Genomic DNA, 15669 nt, shown 5'->3' with positions numbered 1-15669 from the left:
GTCGAGGTTGATTTATGTTTCGCAGATGATAACAACTCACACTACTTTTAATTGCAAGTGTGTGGGGATAATTCAGGCAATATTAAGTAGTCTGTGGGACATACTGGTTTGTAGCTGTGTCAACTCTCCTGGAATGAAATCCTAAATTGTCGTATTGAGATCATCCACAACTTTGTTTTTTTACCACAAAATAGGTCATTCAATCAGCCAGTTATGGTTATTATATTGGGGTTTCATGTCAGGAAAAGCTCCTCTTTATAGTCCATGAAGTGACAGAAATCTGTTGGAAATTTTATTAATCCGCCGAGGTGTCAACTGCCATTTCCTACCATTTCTAGCTGCTTCTACAGTTGCAGCTTTATATTGTTGCAAAAACACTCGTATGTAAACATTATTATTAATCCGTCGAGGTGTCAACTGCCATTTCCTACCATTTCCAACCGCTTCTACAATTGCAGTTTGATATTGTTGCAAAAACACTCGTATGTTAGTTGTTAATTGGCAATTCTTTATGTGTCGCCACATAATATGATATATGATTTTTGGCATGCGATTAGTTTGTCAGAAACAGTTGATCCAGGAATAACTGGAAGAGTCTGGCGCAAATCACCCGCCAATAGAATTATTATCTTTTTTTTTTTTTTTTTTTTGTTAATGTTTTGTGCTTCTCAAGACAGCTAGCAACTCCAAGAAATTTGTGGAATGGGTCTGTGATGACGGTATTAAACGTATTATGGATCCCTCTTTGTTGGTACAAACCCAAACGTGGAATGAAAGTTTCTCTCATTTTCTAAAATGTGATAGACTGGAGGTATAGTTAGTGCGACCATATAACCTTTAAAAGTCACATTAAGCGCTGACATTCTAGAAGGATTACTATTCCTTATAGACTATGTGACCGCACTTCATCTGATATTTCGAAGGACAAAAAGTGTTATATGTGTGATCTACCAGACTAATCCAACCAAATCTAGATTTCCAAAATTAATAAAGGATACAAGGTACAACTTTAACATACATCAGAAATATATATATACCGTATCAAATTCAAACTCAGAACCTTACGAACTTTGAAAAGCGAAATAAATCCACAAGTGTTTGGATAGCTCAACAGTCATGTGTTTTTTATTGAAATTTCAAACAGAATTTTGAAAACATCAAACATGCACTTTTTCCTATTTAATAAGATATTTGAAATCACCAAAAGAGTGGGGAAGAAATAAAACTGCCGGCTTATGCTAAATGTTGGCCTTATTAAATTGACGATGGCGCTGGAATCTCACCAGCTTTTCATGAAAAGCTAACTGAACACTTGATATAATTAAGATTAAGATACAATTTTGAACGCTTTTTAAAAAATCAAATATAGTAAAAATTTAGTGTAAGAATATGAAATTATGAATCAATAATTCTCTTGGTGAATAATCTTATATCATCTCAAAATGTAAAGTCATTGAAATATAAATTCTAACCTATATTTCGTCTTGCCAATGACATTTTTTGTGGATAATTTAAAAGTGTTAAAAGCTAGTTTGATCCTCTATAACATTCTTAGCGTGTCAAGTGTCACTCTGTTACCTGCCACATCTGCAGAACAACTGATATTGCTACGCGTCACTTTTCTACCTGAGATGACCTTTTTCCGGAGTAATTTGTGACTTATCTCAGAGCTTCTATGTTCTATTGTTTTTAAATTGTATAGTTCTCGCCATAATTGATTTAAGAACAACTGACTTTTTAACTTCTATATCACTTTCGAATGCTATAATCCTTTTTCCTGACCTCGATTTTTTGACAAGGCATTCGACGTTATTTTGACATCATCAAACTCTTTGGAGCAGAGATGTGCCTCTTAGCATATAAATACGAAATCGTTCAGAGCGAAAGTCATCAGTCATTTTTAGACATCCGTACAGAATAGCACTTGAAATTCTACTTTACTTCGTATAAACTTCACACTCTCAACAATCATCCACAATGGCCCAAAATCTGGAATCCAACTTCTCCATCAGAAATTTGTTGGCAGGACCAGATGGCACCAACCCAGCGCTGACACCTCCACCATCCGATGGGTCTCTATCGCCCAACATTTCCATGTCGTCGAATGAAGATAATAATGGAAGTCGCCCGAACTTGACTTATAGTGCGTTGGTGACAATGGCGATACGAAGCAGTCCTGAAGGCAAACTGACGTTGAATGCAATACAAAATTGGATCAGTGATAACTTTCCCTTTTACCGAAAGGATGAGCAAGGCTGGCAGAACCAGATCAGACAGACACTAAGGACGAACTCATGCTTCCTTAAGGTGCCACGTGCTTTGGACGACCCTGGACGTGGAAACTATTGGGCGTTGAGTTCTGAATTACCAGCAGTTCGTACTGCCAGTGTGGGAAATGGAAGTGCGATCGGAGCATTGATAAATGGTGTACCACATCCTCAGGCTCCAAATGCGGTTTACTTCCCCACGCCCCACGAGGTACAAGAAGCTCACCAGATCCAGTTAGTACAGGCGCTACATGAGCAACATGCTTGGTATCAGTATCATCTCCAACAAACACAACTATTGCAGCAACAATTGTTTATACTGCAACAACAACAGGCTCAGCAGCACTATCAGGACGTATACCAGAAACTAATGTTCCATCAACAACAAGTCGAGTTTCTGACTTCGCAGCAAATATCCACATAAGAGTGACTTATTAAAGCCAGTATTGATTGTGATATCGAAAATAATTTCTGTTAAAAAAAAATGATTAAATAAAAATAGAAGAAAAATAAAAAAGTTTTCATTATTAAACTTTTGTTCTTGAAACGCGAATAGAAATTTATGAAAGCGATAACAAAAATGTATGGTGAAGATTGTATAGTAGTTCTGCTTAACAACCACTGTACTTTCCATATAACAAAAATCTTTATAATATACAATATATATTATATAAAAGAAAGTCGTGTTCGTTACTCCATTCATAACTGAAGGACGGCTGAACCGTTTTGACTTAAATTTGGTTTGGTGGTAGCTTAAGACCGGGGACAGAATACTTTTTATTACATTACCATGACGTGAGTAAACTGTGAAAAAAAAAACGCAACAAACATTCCATATAAAACAGAAATTTATTTTGCGAAACATCAGAGTAAGCGTTCATCTCATAAAAATGAAAACGAAAAAATGCTGATAGCAAAATGAAAAAATTTTCAGTCATCACCAGAAATTAAATTTAGTAGTACAAATTAATGTACCCCTGTTGAATCATCAACAAAATAAGTGTGTCATACACTAATTGATGAAGAAAATGGTAGCAAAGATTACATGATACGAAACCCTCTTATTTTTCCTCAAACCGACCCACCCCTGATCTCATATTTTCAGTTGGTAGCAATGCGAGTTGAAGAAATTTTTGACAGCTCATGTCAGAAAAGGTGGGATGCCATAAGTAATACCGTTAGGAAATGCACTGATAATATTAAATTTTATGAAACTACTATTTTGCTATTCTTTGTTATAAATCACATATATTTGTATTTAATATATATTTTATGTTAATAAATTAATATATTTTGTTGCATGAATGTATAAAAAATCACGTTTTTATCTTCTTACTTATTTATACTTAGTATATAAGTATATCTAAGGTAGTATATAAATGATATAGGCCTACTGGAGAAAGGAGCATTTAAAAATAATGTCTAAAATGTAAAATTCCCAAAAGTGATTTCTAAAATGGCTAATCTAATTTTTTCGGTAGTGGCATCATTGTCCAATGTTATAAAAATGTGGATTTTGACAGAGCTCTCTCAGAACAAAAAGTTTCGTAGCATGTCATCTTCGATGATGGTTTATATTTTCTGGATGTCCTTGGTAGAACTGAAAACACATTCCTAATGCCATTAGTTTTAGCCACTATTCGTGAAAGATCCAACATTGTGGTTGCAGTTGCTTCTTCTAGAATAGAGGGCACATTGGGCAAAGGATTGCGTACGGCTCATTCAAGACTAAAACAGTTAACATCTTCAAAATGTCGAAAATCATATGGAACGAATGGACAATGGCGCATAGACTTGCATTGGACTTACCAATCTGACGTTTGAGTTTAAACGACTTAAATTTCAGAGTCGTCTTGCATTCGCTATAAATATTAACGGATTATATACAGTTAGGAGGTCGAAAAAAAGGCATTGTTCAAGAATTTTTTCTCAGCAAACTATTTGGTTTATTGATTTGAAACTTGGCAGGTATATTATGACTACCTTAATCTATATTCACATATTATATTCACAATTTTGCAGAGGTCCGCAAAAAGAGGCCTCTTGCGGTGAGCACGATATCTCTGGACTGGATCATCTAAAATGCAAAAACCAAATAAATTTCATTAATATAATAAATAATCTAGTGATTGATTGAAGAAATTAGCCAAAAAAATGTTTGACAAAATGGCGGCTACTCAAAGCAATAGTTTCGATTTTCGACCAAAATTCGGGTCTTTAATTGTTTATAAAAATAAGAAATTTTCATCGGATGGGGAAATCCTTCGATTAATTACTAAAAGAAATATAGTTAAGAAGCTTGTGTAAAAATTTCAGACCGATCGTTTCAGCCGTTTCTGAGAAATTTTGCTCACCGACTTTGGAAACACCGTTTCGAGAAAAACGAGTTTAAAGTTTTGAGAGCACTTTACATGTCGTCGGCGCGCCTTCACTAATGTGTCTTCGAAAATATTCAACGGATGAAATTTTGTGTGCGTGTACTCAGATATATATATATATATATATATTGAAAATCCTAACCTTAAATAACCCCTTAACAAATGAAAACGCCAAACCTTGAAAGTTGATAATAAAACGAAAAATGTCGTCTATCACAACGTGATTGACTGGAAAGTGCAACCTATGCTCAAAAATAAATAACGAATGGAGAATAAATAAAAACTGTATTTGTATATTATTTTAATAAAAAAATTAACTCAATAAAACCAAAAATCTCCACATTTATTGCCTCAAAGGCGGAAGAAAGTTCTCCGCTGGACCAGCTAGTAAATTTATAAATTAAGCACCAGTGAAGAAATCGGAACAAAACTTGCAAACTTTTCAAGACCACTCATATCGAACATGAGGACCTCAGTGCTAGTGACCAATTTTTTACCGCAAATATCGGTAACTCTCTGAGATATCCTGAAGAACTTCAAGGGAGATATGTCTTTTAACGGATCGCCTCCGTGCAGAAAATTTTGCAAAATCAGGTCAATACTTCCTCTGGCCCCATACACCTCGTATACTTTAAATAAACATTTGGTTAACCTACCTAAATTCAGTAACCCTTAACCATGAAGGGTTACTTAAGAGGAATATTTCGATTTTTAAATTGATTGAATTCTTAAACGATACTTGTGAGAATTTTGGAGAAATGATATCTCGAGGTCTACTTGCCGGCATTAAAATTAATTAATTCTCAACGAAAGCTCATGAATAACTCTCACGGAATAAAATGTATTGATCTTAATTATCAGGTCCAATCAAAAAAAAAATTAGGAACCCCTTTTAGGCACGATCATCTTCATTTAAACGAGCACCATTTCCATTTCATCAAATAATAATTTATTTATTAATGCAAAATTTTATAATATAAATAGTGACGTATGAATCACTTACAGATTGAATTGATCTACAATATTTTGCTTAACTACTCATCTTCATTGAAACGAATTCGGTTCAGACATGGGGTAATGTGTGGCAGACAAAAAAGCGCACTGTTGTTGATGGAAAGTTATCTTCCTAAAGATCTCTTCACACTGTTGCTGATATTGCTGTTGTTGTAGAGTGACCAATTGTTGTTGCAACAGTTTCGTTTGTTGCTGGTGATGCAAGAACCATGCGTGCTGTTCTAGCAGCGCATGTTCCATCATCATTTGTTGCGTCCGCTCAATTTCTTGTGGAGTTGGAAAATACCTAGCCGTTGACATTTGTGGATGTGGTACTCCCTGTGCCATTGCTTGATTAACGTTATATTTCGATTCAAATGCGTTTGTGACGACTTGCGCTTGTCCAGGTGACGCACTCTTCTTGATAGACTCAACTTCTGGGTTCACGGTCCAGTAATTTCCGCGTCCCGGATCGCTTGGTGGACGTGGTATCTTCATGAAACAGGAATTTGTAGTGAGCGTATGACGAATCTGGCACTGCCAGCCGCGTTGATCTTTTCGATAGTACGGAAAATTGTCCATGATCCACTGTTGGATGCTACTCAATGTTAGTTTCTGCTTCGTATGGCCATCGTCACCAACGCGGAGTAGGTGTAATTCGGTCTTATGTCGATTGGCTTGTTGTCTTCATCGTTCGAGAGTATGCTGCTTATGGAAAAGTTCGACTCGAATATTGGTGACATTTTTCTGAAGAAGATGAACTATGGACTTGTTTCGAGAGATAGATGTTGAAGATGTTTGTGCTGAAGAAGTGAGCTTGTTTCTCAGTGTGTTGTATGAGATGCAAATGCTGTCTGCTGACGAATCCTTTCGACTCCTTGGTATTTATATCATCAAAGTCAGGGAGTCACTGTGACTCAATATTCGTCTTATTTTGGCTGAGAGTTATTGAGTTTTTTGATTTAAAGTCAAGTTAATATCAAAACCAAATTATAAAATCAAGGTTAAACCAAGGGTTATAATCTGGTACACCAGTAATTATATCAGCAATACAGCGATGTAGAATTTAAACCAACCAAGGACAGGAGATGGAACTGAAATTCCTAAGAAATGTCTACTGTCCCTTAGGTTCTTTTGTTAAAATAACCAAAGAAAAAATTAACGAAAAAATGAGATCAGTTTTTAAACAATACAATTAAACAATACAACAACAATAAGTAATGAAAGCAACGCTTTGAAAAGTAAAATGCTTTCCACGAAAGGGATTATATGGAACATGCACATGTGGTAAGCATCTATCGACTACCTGAGCTCTTGATCTGCTTCGGTAGGCTTAACTTTCATTATGTAACAGTTGTGTCAGTTTCATACCTGCTAACATCGCTTGACCATTAAAAAAGTTAGAGGCTTAAAGAACAATAGATTCTCCGCTGACCTTGATCACATTATTTTGCTGTGTTGACTTCTTTCCGCTGTAATTGATAGCTTTGAGAACAGTTGTTCTCTTTCATGATCTTTATTTCGTGACTTAGCATCGTTGGTTAAATAAATCGAAGTTACAGCGATGCATATCGGCTCTCAAGCAGGATAATGGACTTTAAAACCGACCTTTGTGGCAAGTACAGCTTTTCTTTGTTTCAAAACATCTTATGGAGATTGTGAAGCCATGTCATGACTTCCAGTCGCTTGGAGATAATTATGTTCGATGCATCTAAAGAGAGCAAGCTACAGAAGTGTTCCAAGAAATTAGTTTGAGGCTGTATAAAATGTTCTTCAAGGTAAGAAAGGGAAAATATGCATCAATAATTCTCTTGGAAAATAATCTTATATCATCTCAAAATATAAAGTCATTGAAATATGAATTTTAACCTATATTTCGTTTTATGTCTTTGGCATTTTTTGTGAAAAATTAAGTCTTTAAAGCTATTATAGTTTGATCCTCTATTACACTCTCAGCTTAACGCGAATTTCCCCTATGTTCAAGTCAGTGTCACTCTCTTACCTGCCACATCAGCAGAACAGCTGATATTGCTACGCGTCATTTTTCTACCTGAGATGACCTTTTTCCGGAATGATGTGTGGCTTATCTCAGAGCTTCTATGTTTTATTGTTTAAAACTCTATTGTTCTCGCCATAATTGACTTAATAACAATAGACTTTCTAACTTCTATATCACTTTCGAATGCTATAATCCCTTTTCCTGATTGATTTTTTTACAACGGATTCGACGTTAGTTTGACATCATCAAACTCTTTGGAGAAGAGACGTGACGTTTAGCATATAAATACGAAAACGTTCACAGCGAAAGTCATCAGTCATTTTTATACATCCGCACAGAATATCACTAGAAACTCTTCTTTACTTCGTATATTCATCACATTCCAAATAATAATCCACAATGGCCCAACATCTGGATTCAAGCTTCTCCATCCGAAATTTGTTGGCAGGTCCTGATGGTACAAATCCAGCGCTGACACCACCACCATCCGATGGGTCTTTATCGCCCAATACCTCCATGTTGTCGAACGGAGATAATAATGGAAGTCGCCCGAACTTGACGTACAGTGCTTTGGTGACAATGGCGATACGAAGCAGTCCTGAAGGCAAACTGACGTTGAATACAATAGAAAATTGGATCAGTGATAACTTTCCCTTATTACAGGAAGGAGGAGCAAGGCTGGCAGAGCCAAATACGGCAGACGCTAAGCACGAATTCATGCTTCCTTAAGGTGCCAAGAGCGTTGGACGACTCAGGACGTGGAAACTATTGGGCGTTGAGTTCTGAATTACCAGCAGTTCGTACTGCCAGTGTGGGAAATGGTAGTGCGATCGGAGCATTGATAAATGGTGTACCACATCCTCAGGCTCCAAATGCGGTTTACTTCCCCACGCTCCACTAGGTACATAGAGCCCATCAGACTCAATTAGTGCAGGCGCTCCAACAAACACAACAATTGCAGCAACAATTGTTTATACTGCAACAACAACAGGCTCAGCAGCACTATCAGGACGTATACCAGAAACTAATGTTCCATCAACAACAAGTCGAGTTTCTGACTTCACAGCAAATATCCACATAAGATATTATATTTATATTTAGTAGTTCACGCTATATATGACATTATCTTATATAGACATTCGTTAGTTGGTAAGATAGAGTGACTTATGAAAGCCAGTATTGTGATATCGAAAATAATTTCGGTTAAAAAAAAAAAAAAAAATAAAAATTAATGAAAAATAAAAAGGAAATTGTTCATTAATAACCTTATATGACATTATCTTATATATGACATTATCTTATATAGACATTCGTTAGTTGGTAAGATAGAGTGACTTATGAAAGCCAGTATTGTGATATCGAAAATATTCTCGGTTAAAAAAAAAAAATTAAATAAAAATAGATGAAAAATAAAAAAGAAATTGTTCATTAATAACCTTATGTTCTTGAAACGGAAATAGGGAAGCCTTGATTGAAATAGATGCCTTGAAAGCAAATATGCATCAGAGAGGAAATAGAAGAATATTAACAAAAACGAATATGAATGGGTAAATATTAAAAATAAGTAACTAAGTAATAAGTAATGTTGTTGATTCATCCATCTGTTGTCAATCGGTCAGTCCAGATTATTATCGATGAAAATCTATCATGTTCAAGACTACATCTTAAAAAATTGTACTGAAGGAATATTAAAATATTAATATAAACATGCAAAATGTTGCAAAGATAGTCTAATATTTTTGTTCACCTAACAGTTGTTTATAAGTCCTAAAACTAAACGAGTTATATACATACTCTAATGTGATCATGGTAACAATAGAGTTGAAATCCGGATAACTGTCTGTCCATCCGTCCGCCAAAAATTGATGTATGTATCTTAATCAAATTGAGACACATATTTCTTGGCATCATAAGGAGAAATCGGCCTATTGTCGGGTCCACAAAATGGCGATACAAAGCCATAAAGAAATTTATGAAGCGAAATTTGGTGCAAATGATAACACTAGAGAAAGGTAAATTTAGATGAAATTATTTTGAGAAAGTAAGCGGGGCCCCCTATTTAGTTCCTTTTATATATCTCATAGACTGCAAAAGTTAAATCAACCAAACATTCTGGATGCAATTACTTTAGGCTATTCAATATGCAGCATGAATATTGACGAAATCGGATAATAACCAAACCTATTTACCATTGACAACTACCATACGTGCTTTAATTCAATAAAGATAACAGCCACTATACTTTCCATATAACAAATATAAATTTATAAATTAAGCTACAGTGAAGAAATCGAAACAAAACTTTGCATAAATACTGAATTTCTAGTGTGATATCGTTTCTCTACAAATCGCAAAAGACCGATTATAACTTTTCAAGGCCCCTCATATCGAGCGTGAAGGCCTCAGTACTTGTGACCAATATTTTTACTGCAAATATCGGTCTGAGATATTCAAAAGAACTTCAACAGAGTTATCTATACTACTATTATACACAGGAAAGTATGTATGTTTGTAATGAATAAACTCAAAAATTACTGTGCGGATTTCAAAAATTCTTTCACCACTGGAAAGCTACGTTGTTGTTGTTTTGTCGCATGAGCTGCGGAAACTATTAATGATAGAACAAAAGTTTGTTCTACAATATTAAATAACATATCAATTTCAAAAAATAATATCGCGACAGCATATGTCAAAATATTATAGTTATACCACAACTTGTAAAAAATCGTCCGATGTGTAAATAATTTTGACTACCTCTGTAAATGGGAGAGTGTGTATAAAAAAATATAACTTTTAAAATGTTTGTTTAAACCCGTGCGAAGCTAGTGTCCTGTAAAGGTGCTACTCCGTGCCGAAAATCTGGCAAAATCAGGTCAATACCTCCTCTGGCCCCATATACTTTACACATTTAAATGAACAATAGGATTGGACTTGCCTAAGTGATTCGTTTGACACCAAAAAATAAAGATTTGCCCCTATAGTTCAGATTTAAACAGAATGTCTTCGAACCGTCTGGCATTAAATTAATTAATTATTTGATATTATGTCGAAGAAACTCAAATAGCGGAATTGAAGCTAATAGGCTTCGAAAAGATGCTTACTTTTACAATATCCAAAATATTCGAGCTGTACTGCAATGGAAAATCGTAGATTTAAGAGCAACTAGATGATGCTGTCATCGATTCGGCTATAGGATCAGATTCTCCGGATTCAGAATGCATTCCACTCAGATTTGTGATGTCACTTGGAACTACTTTAATCCTAATTGCAAATCACAACGGCTACCAACTTGGAAGACATTGAAGCAGCTCGAGTGCCGGTTTAGATGTCAAATCACCAATTTTGGTAACGACCTAACAAAAAAATGTTAAAAACATATAAGACATGCCTATTTTAATTGAAACGAGCACCACTTTTATTTCATCAAATACTAATTTATTTATTAATGCAAAATTTTATAATATAAATAGTGACGTATGAATCATTTACAGATTGAATTGATCTACAATTTCTTGCTTAACTTTTAGTAAATCACATGAGCTCGGTCCCGACACGGGGTACTGTGAGGCAGACAAAAAAGCGCACTGTTGTTGATGGAATGTCATCTTCCTATAGATCTCTTCACACTGTTGCTGATATCGTTGTTGTTGTAGAGTTACCAATTGTTGTTGTAACAGTTTTGTTTGTTGTTGGTGATGCAAAAACCATTCGTGCTGTTCTAGCAGCGCATGTTTCATCATCATTTGTTGCGCCCGCTCAATTTCTTGTGGTGTTGGAAAATATCTAGCCGTTGGCATTTGTGGATGTGGCACCCCCCGTGCCATTGCTTGATTGACGTTATATTTGGAGTCAAATGCATTTGGGCTGACTAGTGTTAATCCAGGTGACGCACTCTTATTAATAGACTCAACCTCAGGGTTTACGGCCCAGTAATTTCCGCGTCCCGGATCGCTTGGTGGACGTGGTATCTTCATGAAACAGGAATTTGTAGTGAGCGTATGACGAATCTGGCACTGCCAGCCGCGTTGATCTTTTCGATAGTACGGAAAATTGTCCATGATCCACTGTTGGATGCTACTCAATGTTAGTTTCTGCTCCGAGCTGCTTCGTATGGCCATCGTCACCAACGCGGAGTAGGTGTAATTCGGTCTTATGTCGATTTGCGGCGATGACGGCAGTGTCTTGTTGTCTTCACCGTTCGAGAGTATGCTGCGTATGGAAAAGTTCGACTCGAATATTGGTGACATTTTTCTGAAGAAGATGAACTATGGACTTGTTTCGAGGGATAGATGTTAAAGATGTTTGTGCTGAAAAAGTGAACTTGTTTTTCAGTGTGTTGTATGAGATGCAAATGCTGTCTGCTGACGAATCCTTTCAAGTCTTTGGTATTTATATCATCGAAACAGGGAGTCACTGTGACTCAATATTCGTCTTATTTTGGCTGAGAGTTATTAAGTTTTTTGTTTTAAAGTCAAGTTAATATCAAAACCAAATTATAAAATCAAGGTTAAACCAAGGGTTATAATCTGGTACACCAGTAATTATTTCAGCAATACAGCGATGTAAAATTTAAACCAACCAAGGACAGAAGATAGAACTAACATTCCTAAGAAATGTCCACTGTCCTTTAGGTTCTTTTGTTAAAAGATTAACAATTAACGAAAAAATAAGATCAGTTTTTAAAGTTTAAAATGCTTTCCCCGAAAAGGATTATATGGAACATGCAGAAGTGGTAAGCATCTATCAACTACCTGAGCTCTTGAGCTGCTTCGGTAAACTTAATTTTCATTATGTAATACTGGTGTCAGTTTCATACCTGCTTGCATCGCTTGACCAATGAAAAAGTTAGAGGCTTAGAAAACAATAGATTCTTTGCCTCTGTAGCGCTAGTCAAAAGACAATCGCGTAGTGACCTTGATCACATTGTTATTCGGTGTTGACTTTTTGCCGCTGTAATTGCTGGCTTTTGAGTATATTTTAAAGTAATGCAATGAACAAGTATTTCAAATACAGTAAGAAATTAGTGTAAGAAAGTGAAATTATGAATCAATAATTTTCTTCATTAATAATCTTATATCATCTCAAAATATAAAGTCATTGAAATATAAATTCTAACCTATATTTCGTCTTGCCAATGAAATTTTTTGTTGATAATTTAAAAGTGTTAAAAGCTAGTTTGATCCTCTATAACATTCTTAGCGTGTCAAGTGTCACTCTGTTACCTGCCACATCTGCAGAACAGCTGATATTGCTACGCGTCATTTTTCTACCTGAGATGACCTTTTTCCGGTGTAATTTGTGACTTATCTCAGAGCTTCTATTTTCTATTGTTTAAAATGCCATTGTTCTCGCCATACTTGACTTAAGGACAATAGACTTTTTGACTTATTTTATATCGTTTATGACAGCTATAATCCTTTTTCTGACCTTGATTTTTTGACAAGGCACTCGACGTTAGTTTGACATCATCAAACTCTTTGGAGCAGAGACGTGACTCTTAGCATATAATTACGAAATCGTTCAAAGCGAAAGTCATCAGTCATTTTTAGACATCCGCACAGAATATCACTAGAAATTCTACTTTACTTCGTATAAACTTCACATTCTAAACAGTTATTTACAATGGCCCATCATCTGCAATCGAGCTTCTCCATCCGAAATTTGTTGGCATGCCCAGATGGCACCAACCCAGCGCTGACACCACCACCATCCGATGGGTCTTTATCGCCCAATACCTCCATGTCGTCGAATGAAGAGAATCATGGAAGTCGACCGAACTTGACGTACAGTGCGTTGGTGACAATGGCGATACGAAGCAGTCCTGAAGGCAAACTGACGTTGAATGCAATACAAAGTTGGATTAGTGATAATTTTCCCTTTTACCGAAAGGATGAGAAAGGTTGGCAGAACCAAATAAGGCAGACGCTGAGCACAAACTCATGTTTCCTTAAGATACCACGTGCTTTGGATGATCCTGGACGTGGAAACTATTGGGGCATGAGTCCAGATTTAGCAGCAGTTGGTTCTGTTAGTGTAGGTAACGGAACTTCACTTGGTTCCTTAGTCAACGGTGTAGCACACCCCACAGCCCCAAACGCGGTATATTTCCCCACACCACAAGAAATAGGGGAAACTCAGCGAGCAATGCTGATGCAGGCGATGCAGGAACAGCATGCATGGTTTTCGTACCACCAACAACAGGCGCATATATTACAGCAACAATGGGTACAACTGCAGCAGCAACAACTTCAGCACCAATATGCAGAAATATACCAAAGACTTGTCTTCCACCAACAGCAGATGGCGTCTTTTACTGGACAGCAAGTTCTTTCCTAATTTTAACTGGTTGTTAAAAGTATGTGATATAAGTTGTATTCTTATAATATCTAGTGTGAAAAAATAATAAAATATGAAAAATTAAAATTGAAAAAATATCGATTTCTTTTGGTGCAGTTTAGTCATATTGAAAGGAATGAGGCTTATGAAGCATCATGGCTTTAATGTATTGGTGGGCTACGTGTAGGTATTGTTGAAGCTAAAGTTGCCAAGGCTTTTCTTAATCTTTGGCAATCTTCGTTAAAGCGCAGTCATAATCTATAACTTGTAAAAACTTCCGTGGAATGCGGGAACGAAATATTTATTTTATACTATACGTATTCATAGCTCGAAATAATTAATATAGTTTAGCAGAATATTTAACAAATGAGCATATTTCATAGTTGGCTCAATCTTGGCTCCGATGACGATATTGATTATCCTCTTCACAGCCAGTCTTATTCTATTGCGAAGTCGAGGTTGATTTATGTTTCGCAGATGATAACAACTCACACTACTTTTAATTGCAAGTGTGTGGGGATAATTCAGGCAATATTAAGTAGTCTGTGGAACATACTGGTTTGTAGCTGTGTCAAATCTCCTGGAATGAAATCCTAAATTGTCGTATTGAGATCATCCACAACTTTGTTTTTTTACCACCAAAATAGGTCATTCAATCAGCCAGTTATGGTTATTATATTGTGGTTTCATGTCAGGAAAAGCTCCTCTTTATAGTCCATGAAGTGACAGAAATCTGTTGGAAATTTTATTAATCCGCCGAGGTGTCAACTGCCATTTCCTACCATTTCTAGCTGCTTCTACAATTGCAGCTTTATATTGTTGAAAAAACACTCGTATGTTAGTTGTTAATTGGCAATTCTTTATGTGTCGCCACAAATTATATGATTTTTGGCATGCGATTAGTTTGTCAGAAACAGTTGATCCAGGAATAACTGGAAGAGTCTGGCGCAAATCACCCGCCAACAGAATTATTATCTTTTATTTATTTATTTTTTTTTTTTTGTTAATGTTTTGTGCTTCTCAAGACAGCTAGCAACTCCAAGAAATTTGTGGAATGGGTCTGTGATGACGGTATTAAACGTATTATGGATCCCTCTTTGTTGGTACAAACCCAAACGTGGAATGAAAATTTCTCTCATTTTCTAAAATGTGATAGACTGAAGGAGGTATAGTTAGTGCGACCATATAACCTTTAAAAGTCACATTAAGCGCTGACATTCTAGAAGGATTACTACTCCTTATAGACTATGTGACCGCACTTCATCTGATATTGCGAAGGACAAAAAGTGGTATATGTGTGATCTACCAGACTAATCCAACCAAATCTAGATTTCCAAAATTAATAAAGGATACAAGGTACAACTTTAACATACATCAGAAATATATATATACCGTAACAAATTCAAACTCAGAACCTTACGAACTTTGAAAAGCGAAATAAATCCACAAGTGTTTGGATAGCTCAACAGTCATGTGTTTTTTATTGAAATTTCAATCAGAATTTTGAAAACATCAAACATGCACTTTTTCCTATTTGTAAGATATTTGAAATCACCAAAAGAGTGGGGAAGAAGATAAAACTGCCGGCTTATGCTAAATGGTGGCCTTATTAAATTGACGATGGCGCTGGAATCTCACCAGCTTTTCATGAAAAGCTAACTGAACACTTTAGATAATTAAGATTAAGATACAATTT

General features: G+C 35.9%; 5 protein-coding genes across 5 annotated transcripts; 3 read left to right on the top strand and 2 right to left on the bottom strand.

The window, feature by feature from the left end:
* Positions 1-1977: 1977 nt before the first annotated feature.
* LOC128921750 (forkhead box protein I3-like) lies at positions 1978-2691 on the top strand. The gene is made up of 2 exons (XM_054229914.1): positions 1978-2478; positions 2602-2691. Exons 1-2 carry the CDS (start codon positions 1978-1980, stop codon positions 2689-2691), a joined length of 591 nt encoding a protein of 196 aa, XP_054085889.1.
* Positions 2692-5689: 2998 nt separating this feature from the next.
* On the bottom strand, positions 5690-6220 carry LOC128921749 (forkhead box protein D1-like). The gene has a single exon (XM_054229913.1). The coding sequence runs from the start codon at positions 6218-6220 to the stop codon at positions 5690-5692; it is 531 nt and encodes a 176-aa protein (XP_054085888.1).
* Positions 6221-8036: 1816 nt separating this feature from the next.
* LOC128921748 (forkhead box protein fkh-2-like) lies at positions 8037-8538 on the top strand. Its single transcript, XM_054229912.1, has 2 exons — positions 8037-8251; positions 8301-8538. Exons 1-2 carry the CDS (start codon positions 8037-8039, stop codon positions 8536-8538), a joined length of 453 nt encoding a protein of 150 aa, XP_054085887.1.
* Positions 8539-10740: 2202 nt separating this feature from the next.
* LOC128921747 (forkhead box protein I1c-like) lies at positions 10741-11884 on the bottom strand. Its single transcript, XM_054229911.1, has 2 exons — positions 11343-11884; positions 10741-10768 (listed from the first exon to the last, which is right to left on the bottom strand). Exons 1-2 carry the CDS (start codon positions 11882-11884, stop codon positions 10741-10743), a joined length of 570 nt encoding a protein of 189 aa, XP_054085886.1.
* A 1375-nt stretch (positions 11885-13259) lies between these two features.
* LOC128921746 (fork head domain transcription factor slp1-like) lies at positions 13260-13973 on the top strand. The gene has a single exon (XM_054229910.1). The coding sequence runs from the start codon at positions 13260-13262 to the stop codon at positions 13971-13973; it is 714 nt and encodes a 237-aa protein (XP_054085885.1).
* Positions 13974-15669: the final 1696 nt, after the last annotated feature.

This window comes from Zeugodacus cucurbitae, chromosome 4 (assembly GCF_028554725.1).
Source record: "Zeugodacus cucurbitae isolate PBARC_wt_2022May chromosome 4, idZeuCucr1.2, whole genome shotgun sequence".
NCBI classification, from domain to species: Eukaryota; Metazoa; Arthropoda; class Insecta; order Diptera; family Tephritidae; genus Zeugodacus; species Zeugodacus cucurbitae.
This window is presented reverse-complemented; position numbering and strand designations above follow the sequence as displayed.